The 21,278-nt window shown below is 42.3% G+C and overlaps 1 protein-coding gene across 2 annotated transcripts in view; it reads left to right on the top strand.

Annotated features, from left to right (window-relative positions):
- CRYBG1 (crystallin beta-gamma domain containing 1) overlaps positions 1–20,889 on the top strand; it is a 471,483-nt gene extending 450,594 nt beyond the window's left edge. For both annotated transcript variants that reach the window (XM_069726284.1, XM_069726285.1), the window contains 9 exons: positions 2,412–2,538; positions 6,045–6,074; positions 6,610–6,722; positions 7,616–7,745; positions 7,906–8,045; positions 12,096–12,219; positions 17,439–17,597; positions 19,809–19,971; positions 20,241–20,889. In XM_069726284.1, the coding sequence (XP_069582385.1) occupies positions 2,412–2,538; positions 6,045–6,074; positions 6,610–6,722; positions 7,616–7,745; positions 7,906–8,045; positions 12,096–12,219; positions 17,439–17,597; positions 19,809–19,971; positions 20,241–20,329 (1,075 nt within the window). In that variant the 3' untranslated portion in view covers positions 20,330–20,889. The remainder of the gene's footprint in view (positions 1–2,411; positions 2,539–6,044; positions 6,075–6,609; positions 6,723–7,615; positions 7,746–7,905; positions 8,046–12,095; positions 12,220–17,438; positions 17,598–19,808; positions 19,972–20,240) is intronic.
- The last annotated feature ends 389 nt before the right edge of the window (positions 20,890–21,278 follow it).

The following is a 21,278-nucleotide window of genomic DNA, read 5'->3' as shown; positions in this document are numbered from 1 at the left end:
GAGTAGAGTGGAGAGTTGATCTTCTGTAATAGTGGAGAAGTTGGTTTTGGAGGTGGAGGGCTGGGTAGTTGGGAGGAAGGGCTCTGGGGGTTGTCGACTAAAACTGTCTCTGATGTTCTCAATCTTCTGCTTGAAAAATGAGGCAAAGTCTTCAGCTGAGATGAGTGGGGAGGAAGAAGGTGCTGGGGGACGGAGGAGAGAGTTGAAGGTGTTGAATAACTGTTTATGGTTGTGAGACAGGGAGGATATGAGAGATGAGAAGTAGGTTTGTTTAGCTGTGGCGAGTGTTGTCTTGAAAGTAGTGAGGGACTGTTTGAATGCGATAAAGTGCTCGTTGGAGTGGGATCTTTTCCATCTCCGCTCTGCAGCCCTGGAAGCTCGCCTCAGTTCTTTGGTCAGGCTGGTGTGCCAGAGCTGTCTGTTGATTTTGCGAGCTTTGTTGTGTGTGAGAGGTGCAAGAGATTCCAAAGCTGCAGCTATTGTTGTGTTATATAGAGCGGCAGCATCATCCCCATTGTGTAGGGAACTTATGTCTGTGAGAGGGAGGAGGGATTCAGAGAGTGAATGTAGATCAAGGTGTTTAAGATTTCTACGAGGGTGTGCAAGTTTGTTGGGTCGGGATTGTAGCCAAGGAGTGGAGAGGGAAGAGAATGTGAGTAGATTGTGGTCAGAAAGAGGTAGAGGTGAGTTAAAGAGGTTAGATAGGGAGCAGAGGCATGTGAAGATGAGGTCCAATGTGTGACCATCTTTGTGAGTGGCTGCAGAAGACCATTGAGTGAGGCCAAAGGATGAAGTGAGAGATAGAAGTTTAGTGGCAGCTGAGAGGGAAGTGTCAATGGGGATGTTGAAGTCACCCATGATGATAGTGGGGATGTCCGCAGAAAGGAAGAGAAGTAGCCAGGTGGTGAAGTAGTCAAAGAAGGTGGTGGCTGGCCCTGGGGGTCGGTAAATGACAGCCAGTTGGAGGTTGGTGGGGGCATAGATGCGCACAGAGTACACCTCAAAGGAATGGAGGGTAACAGGGTGGCAGTGGGATTGGGGTGAAGGAGCAGTTATCTGACAGGAGAAAACCAACTCCTCCGCCATGCTTGCTGCTGGGGCGGGTGTGTGAGAAAGGTGGAAGCCACCATATGACAGTGCAGCAGGAGAGGCTGTGTCAGAAGGGGTGAGCCAGGTTTCGGTGATGGCGAAGAAGGAAAGTTTGGTAGTAACAAAAAGATCGTGGATGTAAGAAAGCTTGTTGCAGACAGAGCATGCTTTCCACAGAGCTCCTGTTAGTGGGACTGGGGAAGTGGGGGCTGGGCGAATGGGTATAAGGTTAGAGAGGTTACGGAAATTTGTGATAGAGCGTGTATGGGAGGTAGAACGGACTGTGGGGATGTGGTGAGGAGGACCAGGATTTGGAGAGATATCACCAGCAGTGAGAAGGAGCAGCGAAAGTGGGAGCAGGTGGGAGCAGGAGAGGGCATGAGGTGGCTGTCTGTGCTTGGAGAGGATTGAATGTTAAGAAACAGTTCTGAGTAGGAGGTGAGATGGATGGGGAAGATTGAAGAGGAGATGAGCAGTTCTTTACTAGGAGTAGGGATTATGGGAGTTTGCAGAAGGTGAAGAATTATAGGGGTGAAAGTGAAAACAAACAGAAACATTGTTTTACAGTGACTGGCCAGTTACTTTCAGTTCCCTTCTGGTTCAATTCTTTTTTTAATTCTAAATTAATCTTCACACTTCTAGGACACTTATAGGAATCACACAGCAGACTAAAGTCATTGCAGACTTGTGCTGTGCAATATATGTGCAACTAAGTGCATTCAGGTGTGAAGCAGAGAGGAGTGGTCTCTGCTCATCTTGGTCAGAGAATTAAGGGTGGACCAGATGCATACAATCAAGCCTGAGTAAACAAGGTCATAAATAACACTGGGGTAAGCTGGGGTTAGCTGAAAGGCATACCATGTGAATGCTAGGAGCAGAGGAAAGTCTGTGTGGAAAGTTGGGTGATGTTCTATGTGCACTTCATAGACAGACAAGGCAGGAGGGCAGGCTGGAGAGCTGGGTGCATGAACATACCTGTAGGAAGAATAGACATGCTGGTTAGAGGGCGATGGTGGCAGATGGCAGGGCACAGTCTGTATACATCCTTCTGGTTTTAATTCTAAATTAATCTTCACACTTCTAGGACACACTTATAGGAATCACACAGCAGACAGAATGTCAGCAGAAAGAATATGAGTGATAACACCAAAACTATTTCTCCACTCATGGATAGTGGTTGGGTGAAGCCATTTATTGTCAAACTACTGTGTTTTCTCTTTTGAAGCCCTCTGGACTTAATATTGCTTTAAGATAAATAACTATGTAGTAAAAGATATGCATTTGCTAGAGAGTGATTATATATTGTCAATGTTATACAATAGGTGGGTGGCATATGAATCTCCTGACTTTACCGGTGAGCAATACATCCTGGAGAAAGGGATGTACTCTAACTTTAGTGACTGGGGAGCCAAGAACTGCAAGATAACCTCACTGCAGCCAATACTCATGGTAAGTTCAGCAGAAATGTTTTGTACATTGCCCATTACAGGGTAGTGTAAAAAAAAAAAAAAAATCTAGAAGACTTTGTTTTCGCAGTGATAACTTTTTGCATCTTCATATAAAAATTTTCATTTTAGATAATTGGTGCTTGTCATAAGTTTCTCATTAAGAGGCATACAAGATTGTGATAAAATGGCCCCAGTCAAATGATTCAAATGATAGCTCATCTTAGTCACGTGTCAGGATAGGCTGCAGAGTTCTGAACAGCTCCCAAGACCTGTGTCTTCACTGTCAAAGGAGCTGTATTGTAAGCACACATACCAGAGCTGCTGGAGAATCGCTGTTACATCTGAAGAAATATCTTTTCCACAGCTTACTGAGCATGGAGACTGAACATGGAGAAAAAATACAGGGTGCTTAGTCAGCCAAGGAAAAGATATATTTCTTTGTTACAGCGCTTCTCTTGATCAAAGGAAAAAAAAAGTGTCTGAATCTACGCTGCTGAAGAATCCAGGATACCGACTGTTTTTTAAAAAGTTTTTATTGAAATAGGTTTAAAATTCAAAGCCTTTCAAGGTCTCACAGGGCCTCTTCCACAGGACAAAAAACAATGTAATTGGGTGTCAATGGATATTGGGTTTTTTTCTGAGGAAGAGGCCCTGTGTGACCTTGAATTGTGTTTACTTTTAAACCTATTTCAATAAAAACTTTTCAAGGAACAGTCGGTATCCTGAATTCTTCAGCTTTGCAGATTCAGACACATTTTTTTCCTATGATCAAGTATCTTCTCCGGTCCTGCTGGAGCTGGTGTATGTGTTAAGTATGTTGCTAATTTGCAACCTTACCAGGTGAGATGGCACCCCCTATATGATACTTCACCGTTTTACCAGTTAGGACCCTATTGCTCTTGTTTCTCTACCAAGTTTCTGGTTCTACACTGTGTTACCAGTTAAGGCCCTATTATGCTTGTTTCGCTCCCCAGTTTCTACTACAGCACTTCTCTAGTAGCTAAAGTATATATGCTTACGATATAGCTGCTCTGTCAGTTGAGACATGGGTCTTGGCAGTTCTATTTCTTCAAACTGCAATCCGTCCTTACAGGTGACTAGAACGGGATGCAGTATAGATCATGTGATGGGAGCAGTTATATTACATTCTTTGAGAAGCCCTTCAAGGGTTTGTGCACACATTAAAGATTTGGTGCATTTTTGCCATACAGATTTGCTAGCAAAACCTGAAGCAATCTTTATGCCAGCAAAGTGAATGAGAAGCCAGAAGTATCATGCACATGTTGAGCATTTTTGACTTGGAGATTTGGTGCTCAAAATAAACTGCAGCATGTCAATTCTCTGCGTTTTTGCCAGCGTTTTTTTTTTTACCATTGACCTCACCAAAATCGGTGAAAAAATCGCATAAAAAATGCGTTTTTTTGCAGCTGCTTTTTTTTTCCTGCCAAGAGATGCAGAAATGGTGCAGCAATTTCTGGATCCATTTATTCAATGTGTGCACATAGCCTAAAGAGGAATTTTCATCAGTTTGAGTATAGCTTGGCTTTAAATGTACCACAGGAGAAAGCAAGTTTTTCTGTGGATGTGTTCTTATTTCCCCTGCATGATAACTCCTTATGATTTCTGAATGTATTATGCAGGGTAAAAAGTAACAACCCCCAGAGAAATATCTCTAGTAACACCAGTTGGGTTTAATATAACTTACAATGTAAATTTTAATATCTGATATTTATGCAACAGAGAGGAAAAATGAAAAAACAAAAACTCGGCTCTGCAGTCACTATTCCACTATGTTGCTAGTTTAACATCCTTAACCTGGTGAAGGGTCAGATGAGCGTATAAAATATCGGTCCAGTTTTCATCCAAATTATTGGGAAGGTTTTTTAATCACTTGTCATTTGTGTGCTGTCAGTGTTCAATCTGTATCCAATTCGTTTTTTACTATTAATCATTTACAGGACCATTTACAGTTTCCTATTCTACAGAATTGAATTGTCATGTGGGCTAGCACTCATGCGATTTATACGGTGGTGTGAGTGAGCCCTAACACTGAGATTCACAATGGTTTTGATTAAGCAGTATGACTTCTGCTACAGCTCTGAGCACAAGCAGTTTTCATGTCTCTCACATGGCACTGTGCCTAGGCTAGGCCAGGCCGTAAGGCATTTGAGTTTGGCACCCATTTGCAAAAAAAGACAAATTGTACTTCATAATAATTAGAGAGAAGATTAGCATATATAATTGTTTTATTATACAAGTGGGACAAAGATTTTGTGTTAAGTTTTTTTACTTGGAGTCCTTAAACTCCCAGAGGAACTGCCTGAAACCCTGGCGGTGTTCGCATTATCCTTTTTTTTTTAGTGTTTTATATAATAGTGTATTTGTTATTACTGGCATAGACCACAATGTGCCAGTATGTCGCAATAGTGTTATGTGCATAACATGCAAGTGTAGAAGGCTTGATAAATACATTGTTCACAAGCTCTTTTTGCAAAAAAAAAAAATCTAAATAGTTCAACAAATATAACAAGTGTTTTTGTCTAAATTCAACACAAAATGCAGCTTTAATGTAGATCTGTTTTACATTTTTTCTCATTTCAATACACATTCTGCTGCCATTTTTCTTAATGTCTCTCTTCTACTAAAGGTACCGTCACACTAGACGATATCGCTAGCGATCCGTGACGTTGCAGCGTCCTCGCTAGCGATATCGTCCAGTGTGACAGGCAGCAGCGATCAGGCCCCTGCTGGGAGATCGCTGGTCGGGGAAGAAAGTCCAGAACTTTATTTCGTCGCTGGACTCCCCGTAGACATCGCTGAATCGGCGTGTGTGACACCGATTCAGCGATGTCTTTGCTGGTAACCAGGGTAAACATCGGGTAACTAAGCGCAGGGCCGCGCTTAGTAACCCGATGTTTACCCTGGTTACCATCCTAAAAGTAAAAAAACAAACAGTACATACTTACCTACAGCCGTCTGTCCTCCAGCGCTGTGCTCTGCTCTCCTCCTGCACTGGCTGTGAGCGTCGGTCAGCCGGAAAGCAGAGCGGTGACGTCACCGCTCTGCTTTCTGGCTGCCCGGCGCTCACAGCCAGACCAGAGAAGCAGAGCACCGAGGACAGACAGCGGTAGGTAAGTATGTAGCGTTTGTTTTTTTACTTTTTAGGATGGTAACCAGGGTAAACATCGGGTTACTAAGCGCGGCCCTGCGCTTAGTTACCCGATGTTTACCCTGGTTACCGGGGACCTCGGGATCGTTGGTCGCTGGAGAGCTGTCTGTGTGACAGCTCTCCAGCGACCAAACAGCGACGCTGCAGCGATCCGGATCGTTGTCGGTATCGCTGCAGCGTCGCTATGTGTGACGGTACCTTAATGCTTGCAGTGTAACTTTTTCTTGCAAAATATTTGCACTTGTTTATTAATTGCTGTTAGAGAAACATGGAGCTTATAAGTTGAAGTTTCTGTTGTATAACTATTCCTCTTAATACTTTTTGTTCATTTTAAACAGGAAGCCATTGAAAGTCCAGGACAGTTTAGGGTATGTACTTTGTTTGTCACATTTTAGTAATCATATTTTGTATTAACCCCTTTCTGACCTCGGAAGGGATAGTACGTCCAAGTATTAGAGATGTGAGGTATATGTTCCTTGATCATTATGTGTGACTGTTACTTTTAAGGTATAGATTATACACATGTTCAGTTTCAGTGTATAGCAAGTGGGTATTGGAGGATTCCTAGCAGATATTTCACATTTGCACTTAAGACACCTTTTCTTTGGTCTTTTGGGAATCTGCGGTGGGTATGTTGAGCTCATTAAAATATTTGACTTGCAAAGTATTTTAACAATTTCTGCCTTAATGTAAATAATTAGACAATGTGGCACTTTGCCACTATAAACTTATATACCATGATGTGGGAAACTTAGCTTTAAATCATGTCCGCAATACAAAAAGTGAGATCCTATGTGTGAATTTAGGATTATATGTTAGTTAATAGCATCTTCTGTTCAGGTCTTGTGTTTTTTGTGTGCAGTTGGGAAAAAATGTTTTTCTTTTTTCATCCTCCCATTTTAGGTTGAGCTGTTTTCAGAATCTAATTTCAAAGGTGAAAAACAGTTATTAGAAGCGGATTCAAGTAACCTCGAGGAGTCTTTTACAGTCATGTCATGCAAGGTTGTTTGTGGCCGGTAAGCAAGATGTTTTTGTAACAGTTGCTTTAATTTGTAAGGAAACCAAATCTGTAGTTTTGGAAATGGAATTGCTGAAACTGATACACAATGTTAATGATTTAATAAAATCTTCTATGTAACTGCTCTAGAATATTCAGTTTTCAAAAGTCTAGTGATGAAAACAGCCAATGATTTTTTTTCTTTGTAAATTTTGTAATTGGGCATTATGCTTAAAACGCATATCTATGTGTGTGTACTTCCAGTCTTCATAAGCACGGGGTATCAAAGGAACTCCATTATATACTGTACAGTAAGATCCAATAGCCCCAGAGAAGAAGTGGATCGGAAGGGTAGGTCCATACAGTTAAATGTCTGCTCACTGCCATGGCCAATTGAAGCATGATTTTGCAACATTTGGAGCTCTTTTATGCAAGTGTTTAGACACCTTCATAAATCTGGCCCAATATGTACAACAAAATTTGTCAAAAATCTGCTGATAGGGATATAATTCAGCTAATGAAAGTAAATTCTGAAACTGTAAGTACTGCTTTTATCTATTTTACTGTTTTTATACCTGAGCCAAATTTATCAGTTACTTTTCTAACTTGCTATGTTTCTACTACCACTATCGATGAAACCACAAGCTTTCCAAAATGGTAGTTGTCTTTAGCTTTCTCAGTTTTGCAGTGAATGACTTGCTATATGCACAGTTTGCATGTTGATGGCATATTGGCGGACATTGATTATTCTTACCATGTATTGCAACATTATTATTGTCATGTGGCAGCCTTTGATGCATCTTTTTCCAATTCTTCATATTTGACTATGTGACAAACTTTTCCTCTGTCAATAAAATTACAGTAGTATTTCTGTATGTCTTAATTGTAATTGCACTTGCCGTCATTTTCCAGGTGGGCTGCATATGACCAGGCTGATTTCTTGGGAAGTCTATGGGTATTAGAAGAAGGAAGCTTCCCTAATTTATGTGCTATGGGATGTCCACATGGCACAGTTATCAGATCTGTGAAGACTATAAAATATGTAAGTACTTTGTTGTTAGGTATATAACATGACTGAGCAGATGTTTTGTGAAGCAGAGGCTCAATCATGTAAGCAATATTCAGTGGCTCTAAATCAATGTGTCCTTATTTTTCTAAGAACTTTTTACTGATAGCTGTTGAATTGTTCTGCTTTTTTAAAGGAGTTTTCAGACCCCAGTCTAGTACTTTATGGAAATGAGAACTATAAAGGAAGAAGAGTGAAACTTGGCAAAGAAACAGCTGATCTACGGGCAATGGGCTACTCTCCAGATTTACGGTCTCTTGACGTTCTAGGTGGCATGTGAGTGGCATGGTTACCTTTTGTTTCTCATATTGGTCACCTTTCTCTGACATGGTGATTACAGCCTTTTCACTTTGAGCGATTCCCCGTCAGCCTGTTTTCTGCCACAATGAACTCCTATCAGCGGAAAAGTTAAAAGATGAAATCCAAAATGCTAACACAAAGTGTCAATGCTTATTACTGCTGTCAAAATGTCACATTAGCAAAACAAGAAAACATTAAAAATCTTTCAAAGGATAACCTAGCCGAAGCGGGGGACAGAATGTGGGGTCATGGAATAGGGGAATTAAAGTACTATGCATAGGAGGTATAACATGGCTAGAAAATCAAATACTAGAATCCAAGCCTAAAATTATGGAACCAGCACACCTAGAGGATGTTCACAAATGTTTTTTTTTACTTCATAGCAAATGCAGAAAAAGCAGCTATAACCAGAGCTGTGGAATCGGTAAGACAAACTTCCGACTTCTCAATTTCCGTGACTCCGACTCCACAGCCCTGGTCACTACTGAGCATGTACATAAAGTGCAGGACAGATTCATCTCAACTAAAAGTTGAGATCCTTAGATCAGGAACAGAACAGACATTTGTAGGATATTTGATAACGTTCCTAAATTCTTATGAAAGCATTTAGGCTATGTGCCCGCGTTCAGGAATGTATGCAGAATTTTCCTGAGCAAATCCGGACTCCTTTCGCAGGAAAGCCACTCACGTTTTTTTTTTGCATATTTATCGCTTTTTTTGCTCTCTTTTTTTCACGGATTTTTTGAGTTTTTTCCCGGAGGTTCCCAATGCAATAATATAGCGGCAATTCCGCAGATTTTCAGCAAAATTCATGAACATGCTGCGTTTTTTTCCCGCGATGCGGTTTTTTTCGCGAAAAAAAACTCAGCATGGGCACAAACATTGCAGAATGCATTAAAATGATAGGATGCTTAATGTACGCATTTTTTAAGCGTTTTTGCAGCGGAAAATCGCCGAAAAAACACGAAAAATCCTGAACATGGGCACATAGCCTTACAGCACATCCTGCATTGTGCTACTGCAACCAATGTATTATATATTTTATGAGTCCTAAAAAAAAGTGCGCAATGGTGAGGCTAGTTATAATAATGTGTGATTTCAACTTGTGTTTTTGTGAGTATTTAGATTAGAGGGTGTACCTAAAGATAGTGTTCCTTTAAAAAAAAAAAATCTTGGTTCCTAGGCGCTGTTAGTTGTTTTTGTGTTCCATTTCTTTTATTAAAAAAAAAAAAAATGCCGGTCATTCACTGTTCCTGGGTCCACTTCTGAGCCTCCACCATTGCTCCCAGTCTCTGATATTGGCTACAGTGCTGACTTCAAGTTAACAGCGTGGCAGGAAAATAGTGAACTCTTACTTTACTCAACCCTGCTCAGTTTACTTGAGCTCACTGATTGGCTGCCACAACTGACTCCGTGGTAGACCCAGAGAGGGTGAGTCAAGCGCAGTTTGTTATAAAAAAAACAAAAAACTGTGCCTGGTTTTCAAAAAAGAGACAATCCTTTTTAAATAAAGAAGACAAAAACAACTTGCTAATAGCCACAATAAAAGCCCATCCTGAATGAGAAAAAGAAGTTGCTTTCAGCTGTGGCAGTCTTACATGGGAGAGGCATTCTGTGAGTTGCACTGCACTATGAAATGGAAGGCTGCTGCACACCAGTGCAGTGTGCTAGTGATGGCATGTCACCAGGAGATCCTCACTTGTGAGTGGTGGAAAAAAATGAGGCAAGCACCACTTACAAGTATGAAATTAAAGGGAACCTGTCACCCCCAGGTGTTTGAAACTAAAAGAGCCACCTTGTGCAGCAGTAATGCTGCATTCTGAGAAGGTGGCTCTTTTAGTTATTGGTGCTGTAAATGCAGAAATAATCCGTTTTGTAATTTGTCCGAAATACCTTTCTTCAGTCCTGGAGGCAGGCCTTTCCCCCCTGCTGCAGACGCCACACAGCCGTCACTCAGTGTCAGAAGACACTGAGGGGCTGGGATTCACAGGCAGGGCGGCCGCACAGGCGCAGTCAGCGAGACTGCATATGAGGACAGACAGGCAGCGCTCACTGCGCCTGCCCAAGGCATGACAAAAGAGCGCAGGCGCCGGCTGATTTTAAAACAGCGCCGAGGAGGCGGCGCCCGGCGCCAAGAAGACTTGAGTGACGGCTGTGAGGCGTCTGCAGCAGGGGGGTAAAGACCTACCTCTAGGAATGAAGAAAGGTATTTAGGACAAATTACAAAACGGATTACAGGTCCTTCTCAAAAAATTAGCATATAGTGTTAAATTTCATTATTTACCATAATGTAATGATTACAATTAAACTTTCATATATTATAGATTCATTATCCACCAACTGAAATTTGTCAGGTCTTTTATTGTTTTAATACTGATGATTTTGGCATACAACTCCTGATAACCCAAAAAACCTGTCTCAATAAATTAGCATATTTCACCCATCCAATCAAATAAAAGTGTTTTTTAATAACAAACAAAAAAAACATCAAATAATAATGTTCAGTTATGCACTCAATACTTGGTCGGGAATCCTTTGGCAGAAATGACTGCTTCAATGCGGCGTGGCATGGAGGCAATCAGCCTGTGACACTGCTGAGATGTTATGGAGGCCCAGGATGCTTCAATAGCGGCCTTAAGCTCATCCAGAGTGTTGGGTCTTGCGTCTCTCAACTTTCTCTTCACAATATCCCACAGATTCTCTATGGGGTTCAGGTCAGGAGAGTTGGCAGGCCAATTGAGCACAGTAATACCATGGTCAGTAAACCATTTACCAGTGGTTTTGGCACTGTGAGCAGGTGCCAGGTCGTGCTGAAAAATGAAATCTTCATCTCCATAAAGCATTTCAGCCGATGGAAGCATGAAGTGCTCCAAAATCTCCTGATAGCTAGCTGCATTGACCCTGCCCTTGATGAAACACAGTGGACCAACACCAGCAGCTGACATGGCACCCCACACCATCACTGACTGTGGGTACTTGACACTGGACTTCAGGCATTTTGGCATTTCCTTCTCCCCAGTCTTCCTCCAGACTCTGGCACCTTGATTTCCGAATGACATGCAAAATTTGCTTTCATCAGAAAAAAGTACTTGGGACCACTTAGCAACAGTCCAGTGCTGCTTCTCTGTAGCCCAGGTCAGGCGCCTCTGCCGCTGTTTATGGTTCAAAAGTGGCTTTACCTGGGGAATGCGGCACCTGTAGCCCATTTCCTGCACACGCCTGTGCACGGTGGCTCTGGATGTTTCCACACCAGACTCAGTCCACTGCTTCCTCAGGTTCCCCAAGGTCTGGAATCGGTCCTTCTCCACAATCTTCCTCAGGGTCCGGTCTCCTCTTCTCGTTGTACAGCGTTTTCTGCCACATTGTTTCCTTCCAACAGACTTACCATTGAGGTGCCTTGATACAGCACTCTGGGAACAGCCTATTTGTTGAGAAATTTCTTTCTGGGTCTTACCCCCTTGCTTGAGGGTGTCAATGATGGCCTTCTTGACATCTGTCAGGTCGCTAGTCTTACCCATGATGGGGGTTTTGAGTAATGAACCAGGCAGGGAGTTTATAAAAGCCTCAGGTATCTTTTGCATGTGTGTAGAGTTAATTAGTTGATTCAGAAGATTAGGGTAATAGGTCGTTTAGAGAACCTTTTCTTGATATGCTAATTTATTGAGACAGGTTTTTTGGGTTATCAGGAGTTGTATGCCAAAATCATCAGTATTAAAACAATAAAAGACCTGACAAATTTCAGTTGGTGGATAATGAATCTATAATATATGAAAGTTTAATTGTAATCACTACATTATGGTAAATAATGAAATTTAACACTATATGCTAATTTTTTGAGAAGGACCTGTATTTCTGCAGTTAGAGCACCAATAGCTAAAAGAGCCACCTTGTCAGAATGCATCATTACTGCTGCACAAGGTGGCTCTTTTAGTTTGACGCCTGGGGGGGGGGTGACAGGTTCCCTTTAAATGTTTTCTATTTATGGTCATTTGAACATGATGTTAATCACGCTAACTCTGTTTTCAGATGGGTCTTTTATGAATATGAAAATTACCGAGGTAGACAGTTACTTGTTATGCCAAAAAAGATTGCACAGTGGTCACAATTCAGTGGATGGAATAACATTGGATCTCTGCGTCCACTTCGACAGGTATTAATTTCTGAATATCTTCATTATTTTCTGTTGCTTTCTTTTGATGTTGTGTTCAGCAGCAGTTTAAATGTGTCCGTCAGGAAATCCGCTCCCAATCACCAAGTTCAGTGACTCCCATCCCTCCCTGCATTTCCCCTGGCTCACTCTCCACATTCGATCCCATCACAGAAGAAGAAGTCTCCAGGCTCCTCTCCTCTTCTCGTCCGACTACATGCACTACCGACCCCATTCCCTCACATCTCCTCCAGTCTCCCTCTCCAGTCGTCACAATTCACCTAACTACAATCTTTAATCTCTCCCTCTCCTCTGGCATTTTCCCCTCCTCCTTCAAACACTCTATCATTACTCCATTACTAAAGAAACCCACCCTCGACCCATCCTGCACAAACAACTACAGACCAGTCTCCAATCTCCCCTTCATCTCAAAACTCTTGGAGCGACTGATATACTCCCGCCTTACCCGTTACCTCTCCACTCACTCCCTCCTAGACCCTTCACAGTCCGGTTTCCGCCCCCTACATTCGACAGAAACTGCACTCATCAAAGTGACCAATGACCTTCTGACAGCAAAACGTAATGGTGACCACTCTCTGCTCATTCTTTTCGACCTTTCTGCAGCTTTTGACACTGACCACCCTCTCCTACTCTCTAGGCTCCAGTCACTTGGCATTAAGGACACTGCTCTCTCCTGGTTCTCCTCCTATCTTTCTGACCGCTCCTTCAGTGTTCTGTTCTTTGGCTCCACTTCATCTCCTCTTCCTCTCACTGTCGGGGTACCTCAGGGCTCAGTTCTTGGCCCCCTTCTCTTCTCTCTCTACACGGCCCCAATTGGACAGACCATCAGCAGATTTGGCTTTCAGTACCATCTTTATGCCAATGACACACAACTATACACATCATCCCCTGACCTTACCCCCGCTGTACTACAGAACGCCACTGACTGTCTGCAGTCTCCAACATCATGTCCGCTCTCTATCTGAAACTCAACCTCTCCAAAACTGAACTTCTTCTGCTCCTGCCATCTACTAACCTCCCTAAATCTGACATTTCCCTCTCCGTGGGTGGCACCATAATAACACCCCGGCAGCAGCAGGCGCGCTGTCTGGGTGTTAAGTTTTACTCCGATCTCTCCTTCACCTCCCATATATAATCTCTTGCCCACTCGTGCCGCTTACACTTAAAGAACATCTCTAGAATCCGCCCTTTTCTCACCATGGAAACAACAAAAACCTTCACTGTCGCCCTGATCCACTCCCGCCTGGACTACTGTAATGCTCTACTAATTGGCCTCCCTCTTACTTGACTTTCCCCTCTCCAGTATTAATCCTTAATGCAGCAACCAGGGTTGTCCATCTGGCTAGTCATTACTCAGATGCATCCGCTCTTCGCCAGTCGTTACACTGGCTGCCCATTCATTACAGGATACAATTCAAAGTACTTGTTCACACCCACAAAGCTCTCCACCGTACGGCACCCCCATACATCTCCTCCCTCTTTTCGGTCTATCGGCCTAGCCGACCGATGCGCTCTGCAAATGACTTTCGCCTAACCTCTGCACTAATCCGTACCTCCCACTCCCGACTCCAAGACTTCTCCCGCGCTGCACCAATCCTCTGGAATGCTCTACCCCAAGATATTAGGACCATCCACAATTTGCATAGTTTTAGGCGCTCGCTCAAAACACATTTGTTCAGAGCGGCCTATCACATTCAGTAATCAAAGTCGTGTTATGTTTGTGTGTGTGTAGCCCATTCACTATCCCTATCTATTACCCAACCCCTGAAGATGGCTGGACCATCATTGTAAATACATCATTGTAAATACACACCTATACTTTGTATCTCCCCCACCTCATTGTAGATTGTAAGCTCTCACGAGCAGGGTCGTTTTATTTCACTTTAATTATTGTATTGTTAACGTTGTTACTTAGACTGTTGTGTTTGAAACGGTTAAACTGTAAAGCGCTGCGGAATATGTTGGCGCTATATAAATAAAGATTATTATAAGATTATTGTTGTATCTGCTACACTTCTAAATCTGTGTTTACTTTCCATCAGTTTTTACACATTGCCATGTATTTCTTAGTGAACCTGATTTTTTTTTTAATATATCAGACTAGTTCCCTGAGCATTTCAACACGTCCTACATTTATGTGCAATATGACATACCATATTTATTTAACTTATAGGATACATCTTGTTATAAAATACACCCCAGGTTTAGATGGCAAAAAATTAGGAATAATGTAGTCCCTGCTAATAAAAGATAGTAAGTAGTGTTCACTAGGTTACAATAGAGAGAAAGTAGATCTATTGTCAGTGTTTCTCTGCAAATACATAAAACTTTTCAGCCTGTACATTCTACAGACTCTATGCAGTGCACACATGTATACAACACTGCTACATGCACAGTACACACATGGTTCTGCTGTATTTAGACATACCCACACCATTGCTACGGCAATTGCCACATTTTTAATCTCCTTTCAGGCATGTGACTGATCGCATAAACTGTGAAAGTTACTTCAGCTAGCCTGGACCTGCAGCGTCTGTGTACCTTTTTAGGGTTGATCAGGAGGGAGATGTCACTCCTCCGCTGCTGCTGCTAATGAATCCACAGTGGTTACCAACGGATAAAAATGTAATCATAAAACAGGTTTACGGGGTCAACGTGTTTCGAGGTTGCGCAGGACCTCTTCATCAGGACAGAAACCTCTGTGGGCCCAGAGCTGGGAGTGTTGCGGACGTGGTGCGGCGGTCCTGTGGTGAGCGGTGGCCCTGCAGCGGCGGTATATGGCGGCCACCATTCTTCTTCCAGGGTCCGGCTTCTCAGTCTGCGCATGCACAGATGGAGGAAAGCCGAGATCTCCATCCACATCTACCTCTACGCTATGTCTCCAGGAAAATGGCCATGGATGCGGCGCATGTAACGGGGTCTACCAAGCTGGGGTACCTCTTTCAGTACCACCCCGTGTTTCAGGAGGTCCACTCTGCTTTGGCTGGAGTCTGAATGAAGGACGCTGGCTGGAATTGCTTAGTTACATGGGCTCATATAAAAGATCACTGCTTCTCCACGTATTTCCAGTCTGACAACACTTTACTCACAGGACACAGAATATATCACACAGATACAGAGGGCAGGCCAATAGAAAAGCGGCAAGCCAGACATACATTACAATAGCCGCAGGTGGCCGGCGTCTGACGATATTTACTGTGGGAATTACAAAGGTGGGGGGCGGACAAAAGGGGAATATCGTGTCCCCTCTGCCCAGGGGCGCAGCCTGTGGGCTGATGCATTAGGGACATGCATCTCACATGCATCTTACATACATATAACTGCACAACATATTCTGGGTGCTGAGTGATTCCGTAACACGTAACAGCGCAGATGGAGCTCTTGGCCCGGCCTCGATGATGTCACTGCTGGTGAATGATGCTGCGCTCACAGCAGCTCATTCACCAGTGGTTTTCAGCCTGGATGGTCGCATCTTGGCACCATCCAGGTTGAAAACTGCTTCTCCCTCAGACATTGATTATGGCGTCAGACAGAATGACGGACAGGTATGGTATATTGTTTTTTTTATTTTACTTTTATTACTGGACAGAGAGTCCTTCAGTGGAATTAGGCGAGGTCGTATGTATGGTTTAATTGAGAATATTAAAGGAGTCTGTGTCGTTTTTCAATTAAAGGACTTTATTCTGGCTGTGTCTTTTTTTTACTATAACTATATACTTTACTTTATAACTATAGGATTAGTTACATTACTAAGCCGTGGGTTTGATATCACCTGATAATACAACGGTGACATCAACCTCACAAGTGTTAAACCAACTTGCCACCGCTACAGTGCAAGTGGGAAGAGCCGGGCAAAGCACCAGAATTGGCACAGCTAATAGATGTGCCTTTTCTGGGCAGCTGAGGGCTGCTATTTTTAGGCTGGGGTGGGCAATATCCATGGCCCCTTACCAGCCTGAGAATAGCAGCCACCAGCTGTGAGCTTTAGCAAGGCTGGTTGTCAAAAATGGGGGGGACGCCATGCCGTTTTTTTTTTTTTTTTTAAATTATTTATTTAAATAATTAAAAATAAGGTGTGGGGACCCCTCTATTCTTGATAACCAGCCTTGCTGACAGCTGAGGGTTGCAGCTCCCAGTTGTAAGTTTTGCCTGGCTGTGTTGTAGAAAATACGGGGGAACCCACGCCGGGTTTTTCATTCATTTAGTTATATCGCAGGCGGTGGGTGAGGAATACCTCCTTCATCTTTTCTCGTTCCGATCTCTGGCAGAGCAGGGGAGAACCGGGGAACAGCGCTTACTGTAGCACTTCTTCCAATGCGTGTCACACAGATGACGTGCATGTGTCTTCTCCATGCGGACGCCTGCCGGACATTTTGCTGCCAATGCTGATGGTAAAAAACAGACTTGTCTACGTGTGGGGCACATGGACACACGGTCCGTGGAAACACACTGACATGTGCACAGACCCATTCATTTGAATGGCTCTACTTGTGTACGTGTCTCCTTTATGTGTGAACACTGTCACCACATGTACCAGAGACACGGATGTATGAAAGAGGCCTAAAGCTGAGGAGGGAGAAAAGAGCGATTCTCCTCCTCTTCCTCTGCATCGATGGATAGTGATTGGTGGAGGGTACGGTTGCTGAGCTGTCTCCACCAATCACATAGCTGTTCCTGTACACTATTTATTGTTGCAACTATGGTACTCACAAGTCCGATATCCTATTAGGGAAGGTGAGCAAACAACCCCCATCATCTTTCAGAAGATGCTGTATCAGTGGGTATATTCTGAAGGATGATGGGGTTCTAGCCATATTTATTGTAAATATACACTGTAATGCAGTGTCCAAAGTGTTTATTGCAAAGGTGACTACGACGTCCCTCATCTTTCAGAATACATCCATGTATACAGTAAGTGGATGTATTCCTGAGGATGAGGGGGGTGGTAGTCACAATATACGGTACTGCAGGCACTGTACTGTAATTCACAGATCCCTCATAAGAGTGTCATCCACAGATAATATTTTTGTATTTTATTAAAGGTTTTTGCACACTATTTGGCTCAAAATATTTTATATATCTACTTATGATGTAAAATCAGCAAGTGAAAGCAATTATATGAAATGTTTATCTTATCATGTTAGTATGGTGCAGCAAGGGAAATGCATTTTTTTTTTATATGCATATATATTATTTTTCAGAAACGACTGTACTTCAAGCTTCAGAATAAATCCAATGAAATGTTTATGTCAACTAATGGAAGCCTGAATGATATCAAGCTTCTGAGGATACAAGTCATGGAGGACACAGGGGCTGAAGATCAGATTTGGGTCTACCACAAAGGAGTCTTTAGATGCCGTGTAAGTTTTCTTTTTGTATAATTATTTCAGGTTTTACTGGCAATTCTTTTTTAGCATTGTGTGACTGACCCATTCTGCATTAAATAGTAGTATTACAGTAATTGACAGATCTTATCCCTAAAGTTGTAACAAACGGAAGGGTAGCACGATGCCAAATTGTGGCTCAACACCACCATTTGGTACCTCAGTAATGAATATGCGCCTCCACCCTTATGGGAGTGGAGCCAGGTTCATATTCATTACTGTAATGAGCGTTACCATGTGACTGCTCAATACAGGAAGAAGCTGCCGGCGCCAGAGAACCAGGGACAAGCAGGGACCGCGCCAGAAGCAGGTGAGTATTATTAGACAGCTGCCGCTCCCCCTCCCCTGCCGACCCCTGGGTATGACTCGAGTATTTAGGGGCAATTTCAGCCTAAAAAAATGGGCTGAAATTCTTGGCTTATACTCGAGTATATACGGTAAGTTATGCTGCCCTCACGAATCCGATATTACGTGGGTGGACAGTACCTATATTCAGAATTTATCAATGATCACTCCAATTCAGAAGAATTAACCTTTCATTACAAGTGTACAGATTAGTGTCAGCTCATCATAGCCAGTGTTGCCTGTTACATCTTGGAATATTTCCTTCAGTGGTCTGTACGGTAAACCAAGGACAACATTCTGTACATTGCGTTGTCATAAGCTTTTCGTCCCCATTCACACATTCAATATTTAGTCAGTATATTACATCATTATTTGTGTTTCAATATTTTTTATTACATTTTTAAATATTGACAGAAATATAATTAGAAGAGAAAAGGGAGGGATGGAAGATAGATGTACATACCGTAATAGGGAGTAATTGGTAAAGTAGGAAATGAAAGGATAATTAAGGGAAGGGAGAACTTAAATGCGTATCTCTTCTTTAGATGTTACAATAAAATGCGTCACACACTTTAATTAACAAACATAGGTTTGTGTACATCAGTATTTTTTCCACTCCTGGTTTTGGCTTACAGATACTGATGTAAAATACTGACCAAATACTGTCCGTGTGCACATGACCTAACCCTTTCAGTGCTAGAACACTTTTTAACACCTTAGAGAGTTACAAATAAAACCTGAATTTAAAAAAAAGAAAAATCATATTACATTTTTCTACCATGGTATTTTTGTGAAAATACTACCCAGCACTTCAGCAAATATTCAGCTGAGCCTGAGACGCAGAACTCCTCCTCAAAGTGACTCCAGATGTCCAGAGTACATACAGTACATGTAGGAATCTTCACACATTTATCCGTAATGTCACTGATTCAGATTCCATTAAAACATTTTAGCTTACAAACAAATGGTCTGATAAAAAAGTGACAATATTCACATCTAATTTTCTCCTTAAATAAATAACCCTCCCATATTTGACATATATATAAAGTGGTAAAACTTTTAACAAAAGTTTCTGTATTCCCTCAGGAGGCATTATTGGAGGATATGTGTCATTTAGGCTAGGGTCCCATTGCGTTAGTGCAATCCGTTTAGCGCTAGCGGATTGCGCTAACGCAATGTTTTATATGGGGCTGCGGTCGGGGTCGCAGTAACGTCCCCGCTCTCGCAGATCCCCGATCTGCGAGAGCGGGGAACGGACCGCGGGCGCGCCTCGAACGCTGCAAGCAGCGTCCGCGGCGCGCCAGGAATCTCCGGCGCGTCGCTAGCGCGTGCCGATCATGGCACGCGCTACACTAGCGCGTTCCCATTAGCGTGAATGGGCGCGTTAACGGACGCGTTGCACGGCGTTAATTTCGCCGTGCAACGCTGTCCATTTAACGCGGTCCCATAACGCAATGGGAACCCAGCCTAACAGAGTGTGATTTTCCTTCCTGATGCCACTTGCAGTTTCCTCCTCTCATTCTTCCCTTTCCAGAAAGGACAAATGTCTTTCCGTGCCTTTTCTTTAACTCTAGATGAGTGGTTGAAGGTGACCAGCTTTGACAAATATTTTGGAAAATATTCTTTGCTATATGTTGCCATCCAGTGGTTGTGATGTGAATAGCGTCTTCTATATATTTTTTTTTTACCACGTTGTGATAATTGTTCAAATTTGTATTGTGATAAACTAGAGTCCCTGGAAAACCGACCATGATGCTTGTCAGCTTCAAATTAGCCCTGTATATTTCTTTGTCAGACAAAAGGAGTGCACATTGTTGATCATATATTTTGTTTTAACCACAGATTGCTGAAGACTGCACCCTGGCGTGTGCTGGGACTGTAATTACTACTGGAAGCAAACTTGGCCTGAGCCTTGAACAAACAGGAGAAAGTATGCTATGGACGATCAGCCCAGATGGCAGGATCTATTGTCGTTCGAAGCCCAACTTTGTGCTAGACATCAAGGGTAAGCTCAAAGGGGTATCCTGGGGAGATTAAATTTAGTGACATAAAGGTGAAAGATTGGGGAACACTGCCCTATTGTCTCCAACCATTGATTTGGTTCTCAGACTTCCTACATGTGCTCCAAGAACACGATGGGCATCATGGCATTATTAATAACTTACGAACAGCTTTATGTTAATTATTTTGTTTAGAATTTTGCTTTTGAGATATCACTGGCTGGGGACCTTTGGTGTAAGACCTGTCTAATATTTGTGATTTTTTTTCTTGCAGGGGGCAATCAATATGATCAGCAGCATATTGTTCTGAATCCTGTTACAGAGGGAAAGCTTAGCCAGCTTTGGGAAATATGTGTGCTATAACCAAGCCCACTGCGGACTAAAGGGACGGTATCTTACGGCACTGAATGCTTTATGGTGCTATGCACTCTGCACTGTTACCTGGGCTCCTGTATACTACATATAATAATGTTTACTATACAGCAAAGGATACATGGGTGAAGCCTGGTTCCCAAATGGAAAAATACATTCAGGATGTTTTCTGATCCCCTGGATTTTATTTTACTTTTTTTTTTAATTTTTTTATTTTAACTTGAAACATGTGAAATGAGCAGACTAATATCATGTGAGCCACCATCTTATCCCTAATTATTGTTGACCACATGTGGAAGCAAACAAACAGGAGACTATTATATTTGTGGCGACTTTTTCATCATGGAAATTCTATCATCTCCAAAGATCTGCGCTGATTTATTAGTAGACACTAAATTAAAAGTGACAGTATTCACAGGCCTGCATGTTAAAACCTAGGAGTATTCACCAGCCCTGCAGGTTGTATCATTCAGAGCACAATTTATAAGGGGCCTTTCTTCTATATACATACTTTGCTTTGCTTTTCTGTTAATAAATGTATTTTTTATGTATGTTCTTACAAAGAATCTTATTACTTAGAATGAATTACCGTATACTTGGATTCTGCCTTTTTTCGGTCACAACACCTTGCATAGGTTGTAATAGAATATATATATATATATATATATATATATATATATATATATACACACACACACACACACACACACACACACACACACACACACACACACACACACACACACACACACACCTCTAATTGTTACCCTCATGAAGAGTTTATTTGTGCGTCTTTATAGTAATAGAACTACTTGCAACAATTCAGAATGCTGGACAAACAGGTTCTTAATAGTTATCTCTTACTTACACGATGAATGTGCTGCTCCGAAACATGGTACTGATAAACAGATACCTTGGTGTAAATGACAGTCTATTCTGA

This window comes from Ranitomeya imitator, chromosome 5, assembly GCF_032444005.1.
Source record: "Ranitomeya imitator isolate aRanImi1 chromosome 5, aRanImi1.pri, whole genome shotgun sequence".
Taxonomy (NCBI): Eukaryota; Metazoa; Chordata; class Amphibia; order Anura; family Dendrobatidae; genus Ranitomeya; species Ranitomeya imitator.
This window is presented reverse-complemented; position numbering and strand designations above follow the sequence as displayed.